General features: G+C 39.3%; 1 protein-coding gene across 1 annotated transcript in view; it reads right to left on the bottom strand.

Annotated features, from left to right (window-relative positions):
- Positions 1-15,693, bottom strand: part of CFAP36 (cilia and flagella associated protein 36) — a 30,287-nt gene that overhangs the window by 206 nt on the left and 14,388 nt on the right. The window contains exons 4-9 of the mRNA XM_052649104.1: positions 15,403-15,517; positions 11,644-11,731; positions 9,751-9,802; positions 4,264-4,366; positions 701-840; positions 363-512 (exon numbers count right to left, since the gene is read on the bottom strand). Of these exons, the coding sequence (XP_052505064.1) occupies positions 363-512; positions 701-840; positions 4,264-4,366; positions 9,751-9,802; positions 11,644-11,731; positions 15,403-15,517 (648 nt within the window). The remainder of the gene's footprint in view (positions 1-362; positions 513-700; positions 841-4,263; positions 4,367-9,750; positions 9,803-11,643; positions 11,732-15,402; positions 15,518-15,693) is intronic.

Here is a 15,693-nt window from a genome sequence, read left to right as displayed (position 1 = left end):
ACAAAGGAAAAAAAGCCACACATGGGCTGAGTTCCCTAAATTTCTTCTTTGTAAAAATCTCTTAGGGAAGCCTTTTAGAGGTAGTGGCTAGGGTACTGATGCTGTTCTACGATGAAGTATTTCAAAAGGCTTAGGTAAAACAGCTGACCCTTCAGTGTTCAAAGCAGGGCAAGTAAATCATAAAGTTGCTATAATTTCTACCTCACAAAACCCTATCAACCCTTTCACTGCTGAGAAGACTTTTCTCAGTGTAGCAGTGCTACACTGTCAGGGAGACTATTATGAATGCATCTACAAGAGCACACACTCTGAGAATCCCACCCACAGATGTGCAAATTTTCATATACTAGAGCTGGCCATACCTCCACCTCCCCAGCAGGTTTTCCTTTCTGCTCCGAAGTTTGATTCTGCTTAGTTTTCATGTCCTTCCTCATGGATATCAACTTATCTCTCTTCTGTTTTAGATAGTGTTCCCGCTGGCGGAGCTCTTCTGTTCGAAGTGTTGATAAAGTCTGGGTCAAATGAGAGCAGGAACTGTTTAAATTCAAGACTGCATAATAAGTGGCACAGATACCCACTGACTGATCAAATTAGAAGCTTGAGTCCAAGACCATAACAAAAGCTGGGTGTCTATGGCCATTTACAATGTTTCTAGTACTTTGTCATTTGCTCATAGTTCTTAAATAATGTTTTCACTTACTGCTATTGGTCCCTCCATGCTTGCATGTTCGAAGCCAGGAATCTTCAGGCCTTTTTGTGGGAGGGAAGAAGTTTCAGGCAACATTTCCAGCTTTCTTGTCAAAGGTTGGACTGATTGATTAGCAAAATGCACTTTAACTTCTGGCAGTAATTAGAGAGACCAATTAGAATATTATAAGAAATATTAAGTTATGCTAGATTTACCAAAATGAGCTAATGTTAATAATACTTGGGTTTTTTCTCTCATTCACTCACAAGCATTGGTTCAGTGCTTCTGTTGTGCTAGGCACTGGGTGAAAACAAATAAACATGGTCTCGGGCCTCAAGGAGCTTTAACTATGGTTTCTTGTTGGCATTCTGACAAATACCAAGCTCCTGCTGTTTGGTACTATAGCTACAAAAAGATATAATTCTTGTCTAAAGATCAGAACTACTGTAATACAAGGTTGCCAGACAAGCCAGGTAAAGAATCCACCTGCCAATACAGGAGATGCGGGGTTTGATCCCTGGTTCAGCAAGATCCCCTGGAGAAAGAAATGGCAACCCATTCCAATATTCCTGCCTGGGAAATATCATGAACAGAGGAGCCTGGCCAGCTACAGTCCATGGGATTGCAAAGAGTCAGAAATAATCTGCCGAATAAAGTGCACTAAAATCCCTTACTAACAGTGTAACTGTCTCAAACTTTGGCCTGCAGGCAAAAACTGTTAAAGTGACCTTATATTTGCAGAACAATTAATATAAAGCTACAAGTAGTATCAATAAGGTGTAAGTACATCCTAAAGATAACTATAAACCTAATAACATTAAGAAAATGTAAAGATTTTAAAGGAGAATTTGGAAGCAGATATAATATGAGCACTCAACACCTTCCAATTATCTGGTAACTGTGCCAAGAGACTGGATTAACATGCTAATTGCTTTTCTGAGCCATTTTTTATTATAAGGTGGAGATTTTAAAAACAAAACATTTTCACTGTAATACATGGACTATGAAAGACAGCAAGTGAGAGCAAAGACTCACATAAAAATGATGCCAAGAACTAAAGGCATGACGGGAGAACATGATATACATGTCTCTAAATGATTAAAAATCTTGCCAGCACAGTAAAACCAGAAATAGAACTTTGCATGAGCAAGAAATTTGCCCAAGGACCACTGTTTAGCATGGGGTGAGCAGACTGACTGTAGGGCCAAGGAGGTTAGAGGCAAAGTTCTTCAGGCTCTTGGACTGAAAGGGAAGTTTCCATGAAAGAGATGAGGCTGCTGTTAACACTCCAACCAACCTATACAGGAAGCTACAGGACTGACTATAACAGAAATGAAGATAAGCTTTATTCAACAACTTGGTCAAAATATGCAAAGTTAAAATGCCATTCATATGATAGTGACTTTAAGCAGAGATGGACTTGAACCACAGAGCTGGGTGCGTGGGGTGGGGTGGGGTAGATTCCAGGCACCTAAGCATTTATATTCATGTACTTGTTCTGGACAGTTCCTGCCTTCAGTTTGTTGTCATGAACATATTTTATATCCTAACTTGAACCTAGAGGAAAAAATGCCTGAGGCCAAAATACTCAGCTTGTCTAATTTCTATGCATGGAGACTCGAAAAGCCAGCTAGCTTAAAGGAAGATCAACTGATCACTGGCAACGCTGAATCTACCGAAAAACAGAAGTCACCCATTTCTAGCAGGAGAAGGAAATGGCAACCCACTCCAGTGTTCTTGCCTGGAGTATCCCAGGGACGGCAGAGCCTGGTGGGCTGCTGTCTATGGGGTCGCACAGAGTCGGACACGACTGAAGCGACTTAGCAGCAACAGCAGTAGCAGCAGCAGGAACCAAGGAAGATGTGGGCAATGGGATAAGCAGGAAGCCAAACACCTTTATGATTCCTCCCACATTAGGCCTTTCTCTTGGGCTCCTATCACTTTGTATGAAGTGACTGCCTGGAATATCAGATATACTCATTTTTAAAAATAGAACAGTTTTTAAAACTTAAAGTCATTACTTTTAAAATTACCTTTCATTGTTTCTCTGTTAATAACTGAGATACAAATGGTTTGAAATTAAGTTTTCTATAGCTTAATAGTCTGATAAGCAAATATATTCAAATTATGTCAGACATGAGATTTGAACAGTACATGTACTTGTGTGTGTATCAGTCGCTCAGTCATGTGTGACTCTGCGACCCCATGGACTGTAGCTCGCCAGTCCTCTGTCTATGGAATTCTCCAGGCAAGCGTACTGCAATGGGTTGCCATTCCCTTCTCCAAGGGATCTTCCTGACCCAGGGATCAAACCCAGGTCTCCCACATTGTAGAAGATTCTTTACCATCTGAGCCACCAAGGAAGCCCCTACGTGTGCTTAGGTCTATACAAAACAAAAAGTTAAATTTGGACCAGCAAATCTTAAAAGCACTCAAATCTAAAGCAGGTACTTTTACAGACATAATTCAAATGAGGTTATTCTACTCAGGGTGTGCAAACAAAAAAGTATTAGATTTGCTAAGAATCAAAAAGCAAGATAACTTTATAAACCTGCTTGTTTCACATGCCCATTATCTTATCAACTAAGAATACAGTTCCTTAAAATAGTTGATAAACATCAAACCTATCTATCTCAATTATAAAACTTCTGCAAAGTGCAGAAAAATACAAGACTTGAAGTCAGAAGACCAAAGGAAGTCACAGTCTCACTATTTAAGAGCTCAGTTACTTTGGACATCACTAAACTTGGGAGTTGGTGACGGTCAGGGAGGCCTGGCGTGCTGCAATTCATGGGGTCTCAAAGAGTCGGACACGACTGAGCGACTGAACTGAACTAAATTGAAACTTCCTTGAATTTCTTGTTTAAAAAAATAAAAGTAAGGATCATAATATCTACCTCATGGAGTTACACGGTTTTTAAATTGGGAAAAGGACATGTGTCTAAAAAATGTAGAAATCCAAAATAAAAATGAGCTAAATGCATCATCATATTCAAGTTCTGCTTCAGAATTACCTGTCTTCTTATACAACAAATCAGGATACATATATTGGAAATGGTTTCCCACATACTGAACAAGATCATCCACTAACATTTCCCACAAGGAGTCTCCTCAGTTTTAGTTTCAATGACAGTTTAAGACTAAATTTCTGAACAAACTGGATAACTTTTATTTACTGTTAATTCACTAGGAAAATAAGTTAATATTATCTTTCCATGTTCAGCTGCTAACTCCCACACATCATCTGATTGTGATAAAGGAAGAAAGTACCAAATGACCATACCTTGAACGCTGTAGTCATGGCCTACAGGCTAGGGGCTCCCCCAAGGAATTTTGCTCACTGCTCTGGGTTCCAAGCTTCACTTAGAAATTTAGGGGCTATGCCCTCTCTGTCAGCTGACTATCTCCTACAGGCAAACACTTTAGCTAAATTCACAAAGAGCATTAAACACCAATGGCCACTGAACACTCCCTCACAGGGTTTTGAAGCTGAAGCATGTATGAGAAAAAAACACACTCTTTACAGTGTTTAAGTATTCATATTATTCAGAAATTTCAGTACACTTCAACCTTACCTGATGCTGGGTGTGCAAAATGTTCACCATCCCCTTGGGAATTATTCATTTTTGCCGTTTCATTGGCCTGCGTCGGAGGCTCTTCTGTTTTGGCCTCTGATAACTTCAGGCATCAAGAACACAATTTAGAAAATATTTTAGATTAATTTTGAATAATTCACTACTTAACAGATTCAAACTTATTAGTTTCAAAAATTACTGTCTACTAAAAAGAAGACTGAGCACCACAGAACTGATGCTTTAACTTAAAATTATCTAAAAAATACAATAATAATACTACCAGTATTATGACATGCCTGAAGCAGCCAAAAACTGATTTACAGCATACCTAATTTTAATGCACTTCAACTTACTGTCTTTACTAGATACTGTGTTTCTTTGTTTTTTCTTTTTTACAAACTGAAGGTTTGTGGCAATTCTGCATTAAGCAAGTCTATAGGTACCATTTTTCTAACAGCATTTGCTCGCTGTGTCTGTCACATTTTGGTAATTCTTGCAATATTTTCAACTTTTTCATTATCATATTTATTATCATATCACCAGGGATCAGTGACCTTTGATGTTACTATTGTGCCTGTTTGGGGGCACCACAAATCGCATCCTTATATATGAGACAGTGAACTTAACAGATGAAAGTTGTGTGTGTTCTGACTGCTCCATTAACTGGTTGTTCCTTCTCTCCCTCTCCTCAGACCTTCCTATTCCTTGAGACACAAAAATGCTGAAATTAGGCCAATTAATAACCCTACAGCGGCCTCCAAGTGTTCAAGTGAAAAGAAAAGTCACAGGTCTCTCACTTTAAATCAGAAGCTAGAAATGATTACGTTTAGGGAAGAGGTGTGTCGAAAGCTAAAACAGATCAAAGGCTAGGCCTCTTGTACCAGTTAACCAAGTTGTTAATGCAAAGGGAAAGCTCTTGAGGAAATTAAAACTGCTACTCCAATGGACAAGATAGATAAGAAAGTGAAACAGCCTTACTGCTGATATGGAGAAAGTCTTAGTGGTCTGGATAGAAGAACAAGCCAGCCACAACATTCCTTTAAGCCAAAGCTTAATCCAGAGCAAGCTTCTATAAAGGCTGAGAGGGGTGAGGAAGTTGCAGAAGAAAAGTGTGAAGCTAGCAGAGGGTGGTTCATGAGATTGAAGAAAAGAAGCTGCCTCTGTAACACAAGCACAGGGTGAGGCAGCTAGTGCTAATGTAGAAGCTGCAGCAAGCTATCCAGAAGATCTCACCAGCAAAATCAATGAAGGTGGCTCAGTGGTAAAGAATCTGTCGGCCAATGCAAGAGACACAGGTTCAATCTCTGGATCAGGAAGATCCTCTGGAGAAGGAAATGGCAAACCACTCTAGTATTCTTGCCTGGGAAATCCCATGGACAGAGGAAACTGGTGGGCTACAGTCCAAGCGGTTGCAAAAGAGTCGGACACAACTTAGTGATTAAAACAACAACACTATCAGCAGATTTTTAATGTAGATGAAACTGCCTACCACTGGAAGAAGATGCTAGGACTTTCGTAGCAAGTGAGGATAGGTCAATGGCCAGCTTAAAAGCTTCGCTTCAAAGGACACACTGTCTTATTAGAGGCTAATGCATAATAAGGCCCTTAAGTTCAGTTCAGTCACTCAGTCTTGTCTGACTCTTTGTGACCCCATGGACTGCAGCATGCCAGGTCTCTCTGTCCATCACCAACTCCCAGAGTTTATCCATACTCGTGTCCATTGAGTCGGTGATGCCATCCAGCCATCTCATCCTCTGTCGTCGCCTTCTCCTCCTGCCTTCAATCTTCCCAGCATCAGGGTCTTTTCAAATGAGTCAGCTCTTCACATCAGGTAGCCAAAGTATTGGAGTTTCAGCTTCAACATCAGTCCTTCCAATGAACATTCAAGACTGATCTCCTTTAGGATGGACTGGTTGGATCTCCTTGCAGTCCAAGGGACTCTCAAGAGTCTTTTCCAACACCACAGTTCAAAAGCATCAATTCTTCAGCACTCAGCTTTCTTTATAGTCCAACTCTCACATCCATACATGACTACTGGAAAAACCATAGCCTTGACTAGATGGACCTTTGTTGGCAAAGTAATGTCTCTGCTTTTTAATACGCTGTCTAGGTTGGTCATAACTTTCCTTTCAAGGTGACTTCATGGCTGCAGTCACCATCTGCAGTGATTTTGGAGCCCCCAAAAATAAGTCTGTCACTGTTTCCACTGTTTCCTCATCTATTTGCCATGAAGAGATGAGACCTGATGCCATGATCTTCGTTTTCTGAATGTTGAGCTTTAAGCCAACTTTTTCACTCTCCTCTTTCACTTTCATCAAGAGGCTTTTGAGTTCCTCTTCACTTTCTTCCATAAGGGTGGTATCATCTGCATATCTGAGGTGATTGATACTTCTCCCGGCAATCTTGATTCCAGCTTGTGCTTCATCCAGCCTAGCATTTCTCATGATGTACTCTGCATTTCTCATGATGTACTCTGCATTTCTCATGACGTACTCTGCATATAAGTTAAATAAGCAGGGTGACAATATACAGCCTTGACGTACTCCTTTTCCTATTTGGAAGCAGTTTGTTGTTCCATGTCCAGTTCTAACTGTTGCTTCCTGACCTGCATACAGATTTCTCAGGGCCCTTAAAAACTATGGTAAATCTATTCTCCCTGTGCTTTATCAGTGGAAGAACAAAAGCCTGGATGATAACATATCTGTTAACAACATGGTTTACTGAATATCTGAAGTCCACTGTTGAGACCTACTCCTCCAAAAAAGGAAAAAAGATTCTATACAAAATATTACTACTCGTTGACAGTGCACCTGCACATCCAAGAGCTCTGATGGAGAGGTACAAGATTCAAGTTGTCTTCATGTCTGCTACACAGCTCATGATGCCAAAGCTGAAGCTCCAATACTCTGGCCACCTGAAGCAAAGAGCCGACTCACTGGAAAAAACCCTGATGCTGGGAAAGACTGGAGACAGGAGGAGAAGGGGATGACAGAGGATGAGATGGTTGGATGGCATCACCAACTCAAAGGATGTGAGTTTGAGCAAGCTCTGGGAGATGGTGAAGGACAGGAAGACCTGGTGTGCTGCAGTCCATGGAGTCGCAAAGAGTCAGACATGACGGAGCAACTGAGCAACAACACACAGCTCATGGATCAAGGAGTAATTTCAACTTTCAAGCCTTATTCTTTAAGAAATGTATTTCATAAGGCTACAGAGGCCATAGATAGTGATTCCTCTCATGGATCTGAGCAAAGGCAATTGCAAACCTTCTGGAGAAAATTTACCAGTTTAGATGCCATTAACAACCTCTGTGACTCATTGGGAAGAGGTAGAAATAACAACATTAACAGGAGTTTGGAAGAAGTTGATTCTACCCGTCTTGGATGACTTTAAGAGGGGTTCAAGACTTCAGTGCAGGAAGTAACTGCAGATGTGGAGGAAACAGCAGAACCAGAATTAGAATTGGAGTCTGAAGATGTGCCTGAATAGCTGTAATTTCATGACAAAATTTTAATGAGTCAGGGAGTTGCTTCTTAGGTATAAGCAAAGAAAATGGTTGCTTGAGGCAATCTGCTCCCAGGGAAGATGCTATTGAAATGACAACAAAGGATTTAGAACATTACACAAATTTAGTTGATAAAGTAGCAGCCAGGTTTGAGAAGACTGACTCCAATACTGAAAGAAGTTCTACTGTGGGTAAAATACAATCAAACAGCACTTCATGCTACAGTGAGATTGTTCATGAAAGGAAGAGTTAAATACTGCAGCAAACTTCACTGCTGTCTTATTTTAAGAAACTGCCACAGCCATCGCAACCTTCAGCAGCCACCACCCTGGTCAGTCAGCAGCCATCAACATAGAGGCAGGACCTTCCACCAGCAAAAAAATTACAACTTACCAAAGGTTCAGATGATGGTCAGCATTTTTTAGTAATAAAATAATTTTTAATAAAAATATGTACATAATTTTCAGACATAATGCCATTGTACAATTAAAAGACAACAGTTTAGTGTAAACTAAATTTTATATGTCCTCAGAAACCAAAATAATTTGTGATTTATTGTATTATTATCTTCACTTTATTGTAGTAGTCTAGAACCAAACTCACAACATCTCTCAGGTATGCCTATATTTCCATTTCTAAAATAAGATGCTGCATTTAAACCAAAGAAATCATTTAAATCTTGGAAAGAACTAAGTAAAATAATTCATTTTCCCATAAAAACAGGAAAATCCAATCGCATGTAACTTTTTAGGTAATTCATGGATACCTGCGTCATAAGTCTCTATATATGCTGAGTGATGGAAACACGAGGACTGAAATTATTATCAGCTCTACTTTTGTGTGTTTGAAAATTCCCATTAAAAAAAAGTCTAAAAAAAATTCACATGCCCCTAAAACATATTATATTCAAGAATCCTGATATAGTTTATTTATAAATCAGAAAGTTAAGATGGTCTTCTTCTTTTTTTTTTTTTTTGCCACATCATGCAGCTTGCAGGATCTTAGTTCCCTGACCAGGGATCAAACCTAGGCCCACAGCAGTGAAAGCACGAAGTTCAAATCACTGGACCACCAGGGAATTCCCAATACTACTGTCTACTGATACCAGTTTTGAATAGTTTCTGTTCTATATTCTTATATTAAAAAATTGTATTATCTATGAATTTCACCTCCACTTACTGAAAGGATAGTTAGTCAAAGAGAAATAAATCCCCTGTAAATCCTAAAAATCTCTCTTCTGCTCTTCATTGGGTACCTTGGAGTAAAATAGGTTTTTTCAAAGACAGTAAATGATATAAGCATGAATCACAGTGATTGAGGGAAAAAAAGGAAAATGACTATCAAGTGACTGAGAATTAGTTTATATTAGGTTTCCATCTCCCTTTGGGGAGATTTGGGAAAATGTGGAAAGAGAGGCAGCTAAAAAAAGGGGGGAGGAAAAAATAAATATTAGCTTCCCTCACCTCAACCAGATACATGTTTAATTTTTCCTTAGGAAGAATTAGGCACTTTAGGGAAGAAGTTTTTAATGAAAGAACAGTACATCAGGAAATGTGAAACGGAGTCATTCTGCTTCAAGCTGGCAACGTTAAAGTCTATGGGGACCCTCAATAGTAACTGCAGCTGCTGTTTCAAAACAGTAAAGGAATCAAGGCAAGTGGGGAAGTCAAATATTTTCTTAATCTTCTTTTATTCATAAAATTAAGGGGCATTTCTATTAAAAATTCCCCCAAATATGAATAGTATTAAGTTTTTTTGGAGAGAATAATCTCATTCTTCACTGAGAATTTAAAAGGCTGGTCATTGGATGAATTATAAAGTGAATAAAAAAGTATAAATGCTCAGAACTGCCAAGAAAATATGAATACTCTGAGGAACTGTGTCATTTCACCTAAGCTTAAACTTGAACAGAAATCCTAGGTGTGAACTTAAGGGATAACAGCAATGAAATACTTCTTTATATTAGTATGTTTTATAGGCACCTGCTTTTTTCTCTTCCTTTCTTCCTCCTGGTCATACTCCTCTTTTGATTTTCTGAAATACACAAAAATAAAGTAGAAAAGTAAACTTTCTCTTTTGGTTAAAGAACAAATATTCAACAAGCAATATGCTAACCAAAGCGTACAATATGTGCAAGGAATTTTGCAAACAAAGATGGAAATAATCAGGCTTCACTTAAAGCAGCTTACAATCGAGAAAGATATACACAGACATAAACAGCATAATACGGTTAGCTACATAAAACACAGGTTTACTCATATCCTGTGTGAAGGATCCTAGATGAACAAAATTTGGCAGGTTTGAAATTCTAAACCCAAATCTGAATGGCAAATTCCGTGAATATGGACTCTGATCTCTTACTTTAGACAGATCAGTTACATGTCCCCTGATAAGATCCATTTCTCTCCTCATTTTAGTTTTTCCATGGCAGATGAGCTATCACAAAGCTCTCCTGATGCCCTTACACCAAAGCCTTATCACATTTGTAAACTGCTCACAAAGACCATCTGATTTAGGAAATTAGTCAACTCTCTTACATGTCCATAATTAAGTTCCACTGTTTATACAGTAGCACACCCCCACCAAAAGCTTACAAAAAATAAAATCTAAAAGTACAGTACTGATCATGTTTCAAACCACCAATCAACCAACAGAAGCAACCAGTATAAGTCAAAACTAAGTGTCTTCTAAACCAACTACCAAATATCCTGAACTCTTCCAATCTAAACTCAAAGCTCTCTGTGTTGCCTCAGGCTCCATACACCCTTACGTGGCACATAGGAAAAGAGGACATGGCAGCAAAGGCCTAGGTTCACCCACACATTTGCCTCCCTCCCCACACTCACTCAAATCCCCTGAAATGAAGGACTAAATCCTAGAGCTCCTGCCACAAACTCCCACTAGGCCCATCCTTCTTACCACCTCCCCTCCTGCTTTGGAACTGTGGACAAGTTGGGAAGGTGGGAGGACCACAGGATGCTGTAAGATTGTCACGTATGTGGTTAGAATGGAGAGCCAGGGCCCCTAAAGGCCAAGGTTCCACTCTGCAGGGGACACAGCAGCTGTAGGAATCCTTCTGCCTTAAACCTATACATCCCCATAGACTTAAATATTACATGTTGCAATTGCCCCTCCCTTCTCAAACTCCCATAGAGGTCAGGGGACAATAGGCTTTAGGGGGAGGAAAAAAAATCCCCTTTACTGGACTGCACATTTCATGCCAGGCATTGGTCTGACAATCACATAATAGATAAGAAAGTGAAAGTCACTCAGTCATGTCCAACTCTTTGCAGCCCTAAGAATTATACAGTCCATGAAATTCTCCAGGCCAGAATAACGGAGTGGGTAGCCTTTCCCTTCTCCAGGGGATCTTCCAAACCCAGGGATCGAACCCAGGTCTCCCACATTGCAGGCAGATTCTTTACCAGCTGAGCCACAAGGGAAGCCCATAGATAAGTCAGCAAATAGTCAGCTATTTGGTCTGCGGAGCCTGGATGTCCAGCCTCCTACCATGAGACACCTGGCATGAGCCTCCTCCAATGCCAAGATCCAGAAGCCACGCAGTCTCCTGCTCAGCTCAGGCCACACAGCCCTTCCAAGCATCAGGCTGCATCCACCGCACCTTATTTCCATTGATGCTAGTTTCCTAGGCCCATGATGGGAGTGGAGGGAGACCCTCCTATTTGGGCTGATATGTCCATTAAGAAATGTAATACATACATAGTCATAACAAATATAACGATAAATCATGTTCATGGTCTTTAGGAAAGAATTTACAAATTTTACTAGTTCACAGTATTTTTTGGGTAAAAAGTTTATGTACAGATCATATTGCAATGTTATTAATGATCTATTCAAATAATTAAGGAGGATACCTAAGAACTTCTTTCAGGATTTTCATCTCTTCCTGTTCAAGGTCACTGACCACATCAGAACCATCTGTTAAGCAGTCAGGTAATACACCTGTTCAAAACCAGAGATCACACAGGAGAACATCAACTCAACTGAAAACATTTTATTTCTCACTATTCTAGTTCATCAAGAAGTACCAAGTAGTTTATTAAGACCTATCACTTAAAAAAAATGTTTTATGCTATTATGTTTTATTATCTTTTTAACTATGGTCTTTTCAACCTTTTCTTCTTTTAAGGAATCAGCTCCACAAACAAAACAAAACAAAACAAAACAAAACACCTCACAACTGTACCTAGAAATGACTCTTGGTAACCATGTATTGTCTGTTTAAAATAATAATAATATATGATAATAGAAATTAATTAATATAATCTATTGTCTTCCATAATCATATACTACACAGGACATACCAATGAAATTAACAAGCTCCTAATAATGAAACTATGCTCTCAGAAGTATAATTTAAAAGGGAAAAGAGTTTACAAAGCAAAATATAAAATACTTTGTTAATTGAAACAGCATGTTAACACTTCATTCATACTACAACATATACTACCAAAAGAGCCCAGCTTACTACATGCATAAAAGCATGGTGTTAAGCACTTAAGGGGAATATAAACATGAATAAAACAGTCTCTGCTCTCAGACCTTCTATTCAGATAGTGGGCTAATAACTATAAACTAGGGCAGTACCAACTTTAGCCCAAGGCAGAGCAATTCACAGCAAGTAATTTTAAGTATTGGTTTAATTTACTTTAGTACCTATATCTTCCTGATAAGCAGGTAAATGGTAATAAGTGTTCTGCTTTTATCTATAATTAGTATATTCCCAAAACATAAACAGTATATCCCCTAATTTTTACCTTTCATTTCTTTATCCATATATGATGATGGGATTTTGGATCTGTTCTAAATTAAAGTAGCTTTATTATTCTAATGCCCTTGATGTTTAAGTACATTTAAAATTAAACTTTTCATTTTGAGATAATTGCAGATTCACATGCAGTTGTAAGAAATAATACAGAGATGCTATGCACTCTTTACCGTTTCCCTCAATGAAACATCTTTCAAAACTGTAGTATAGTATCACAACCAGAAAACTGACTTCTATATAACCCACTGACCTTAAGTGCATTTTTGCTTAGTCAAAAGCTATATAATTAGTATTCTCCTATTGATCTTTCTAAGGAAAATTTTAAAAACTAAGGAAAGAATAAAACAACAGTGTGCAATACTTCAAAACCATCAAAATATTGCTCTGATTTGCACTTGCCCCAAATTCTTTGATAAGATACAACCAGGAATTCCAAGAGCCTTTGAATTTTTCTCACACAAACAGTCTGCAGTTTTGAGTACAACCCTGGATTTATGTCAAGTGAGATACTTAAATACAAGTATTAAAAGTTCTGTGGCAAAAACTAAGCATTAGTTTTTGTTTAAATGTAAGCAAACTGTCCCACCCTGCAGTTTGACTGCAGCAGCATTCCACATCATTCCCCTGGTCCTCCCTTGCTAATAGAAGCCATCTGTGTGCAGCTGCTGCTGCTGCTGCTAAGTCACTTCAGTCGTGTTCGACTCTGTGCGACCCCATGAACAGCAGCCCACCAGGCTCCCCCGTCCCTGGAATTTTCCAGGCAAGAACACTGGAGTGGGTTGCCATTTCCTTCTCCAATGCATGAAAGTGAAAAGTGAAAGTGAAGTCGCTCAGTTGTGTCCTACTCCCAGCGACCCCATGGACTGCAGCCTACCAGGCTCCTCCATCCATGGGATTTTCCAGGCAAGAGTCCTGGAGTGGGGTGCCACCAGGCAGCCAAGTACTTAGATGCAGGGCCCAACCCCACCCCACAAGAGTGAGTCATGATTTAAGCCAATCACCATGGTCTCATTCCCCCTGCCAGAGGTTTATAAAGCCATGTGAATCCAATCCTAACCAATAGGACCTGAGAGGAAAATTCCTAAGGGGCTTCTATGAAAGTGTTGTCTTGCTTATAAAAGGAGACGTACAGGAAGAAGCATCGCTTTTCTCCATGAGATATTGTTGAGTGTGCACTCAATGATGCTCGAGTGCGATCATGAGAGAAGATCCTGAGAATGGCAGAGTAAAAGTGGAAAAGTATCAGGATCCTTGAAAACATCACTGAGCCACCAAATGAACCAAGCCTGGACCTGTCTTCCTTCCCTTCCTCTACTTCTGGTTCTGTGAGATGATTGCTTAGGCCATTTTCTCTGAGGTATTCTGCTAATGGCAACTTGAGGTACCCGGCTGATACAAGCTATGGTTACCTGTTCTCTTTTAATTAAAATCTCCTTGTTTCCACTTAAATTCTAAAGACTGCAGAGTGCCATTATCAAGCTTCCTATTTCTTTTATCAAAAGGTCCCCTAAAGCAATGTGAAATAGCATAAAGTAATTATTCAGATTCTCTATCCTATAGGTCAGAATAAAAACCATAGTTGCAGGAAAACACAAGAGAAAAGGATCTTATGAAGCAAACCATGGTAGAGAAACAAAGAGAAAGAGACTATTTTCCAAACTTTACACAAAAGCTGCAGTTCAGTGTCGAGCATTGTTAAGGGTTAGGGTGGTATTATCTCCACATCAGGGACAACAGTCTTTCCTGCTGTGAAATGCATTTTAGAGAATAGATATGATGGTGGTTGGCTCTAGGGGTGTGGTCTTTACTCACTTCAGACAAATGAGAGGAGAACCCACAACAGACCCTCCAACAGTCTAATGTTTGCCACGTAACAACAGAAGCCCTATTGCTGCATATTCCAGACCCTTCAAAGCAAATAGTACAACTAAACTATAGCTCTAATATGCTCAAGAAATAAACAAAGAAAAGGCCTCACTGCCAAACCATTATAGAGTATATAGGCATGATAAGGAATATCTGTGGCAATCTATTAAGCAAAGGAACACACAGGTATTAAGGTCACTCGAGTCCAAAATCGGAAACTTAGATATGCATCTGGGTTGAAAAAGAGAGAGTACAGTAACAAGAAGTATGGTTAGAAACTCTGACGTTTTGAATCAAGATGTCAAGTAGAGTTCAAGTACACAGGAAGGGAAGAAAAGCAGAAAGAGCTAGGAAAAAACTGAGTTCAGATAGAGAATTAAGGAAAAGATAAGGCTAAAGGTGGTCACCAGGACTGTGAGCTGTTTTCTCTTCTACCTTATGGTGTCATAATGCTATCGGCCCACTGTCCTAGTTCTCAGTGCTACCTCAAGACCAGCAGCTTCAGCATCAGCTAGGAACTTGTTAAAAATACAAAGTACTAGGCCCCACTCCAGACCTACTGAGTCAGAAACTGGGACACAGGCATGTGTTTCAACAAGCCCTCAACTGCTTCTAATTGCTCACTAAAGCTTTAGAACCACTGTCTTCTATAAGCCAGGAGGGAAAAAGTAACTGTACACTCAACAGTAACTGTAACTGTGACCACTCAAAAATGCTGACTTTCATAAACATGATGGCTGAGCAGAAAAACCGAGCTCTCTGAAACCTAAAACATCAACTCAAATTCTGCTCTGCTTTCTTCGAGATGTCAACCAATCGGTTATCAGGAAGTTTACACTCTAATAGTTCTTAAGTCAGTCTTAGATTTTCAAACTTGAAATAAATTTATACCAAGCAGCAACATTAAGATCATATTAGTTAAAACTAACACCAAAACAAAATTCATTTAGCACTTAGATTTCTAAATTCAACCTTTTACCATTTCTCTCTTGAATTATTCGAATGGCTTGCAGCTGCATTTCAGTATTTTTCTCGACCATCATTGCTTTAAAGATAGTAAAATCTTCTGCTGCCAATACAGGTTGCAAAATGGCCTGTGGAAAGAAGTCAGGAAGTTACAGAACTATTTCCCACACACTCAAATCATTTCCACTGCAAAAGGTGCATTAATTCAAGAATGCTGCATTATTATTTATGACTAGATGACTCAAAAGGACAATTTTAAGATTTTTTTCTAAAAGCCTTTAAAGTAGGGTTCTCAAGAGGCTGG

Source organism: Budorcas taxicolor, chromosome 11 (assembly GCF_023091745.1).
Source record: "Budorcas taxicolor isolate Tak-1 chromosome 11, Takin1.1, whole genome shotgun sequence".
NCBI classification, from domain to species: domain Eukaryota; kingdom Metazoa; phylum Chordata; class Mammalia; order Artiodactyla; family Bovidae; genus Budorcas; species Budorcas taxicolor.
The sequence above is the reverse complement of the archived record's forward strand: the minus strand, read 5'-3'. Positions and strand labels throughout refer to the sequence as shown.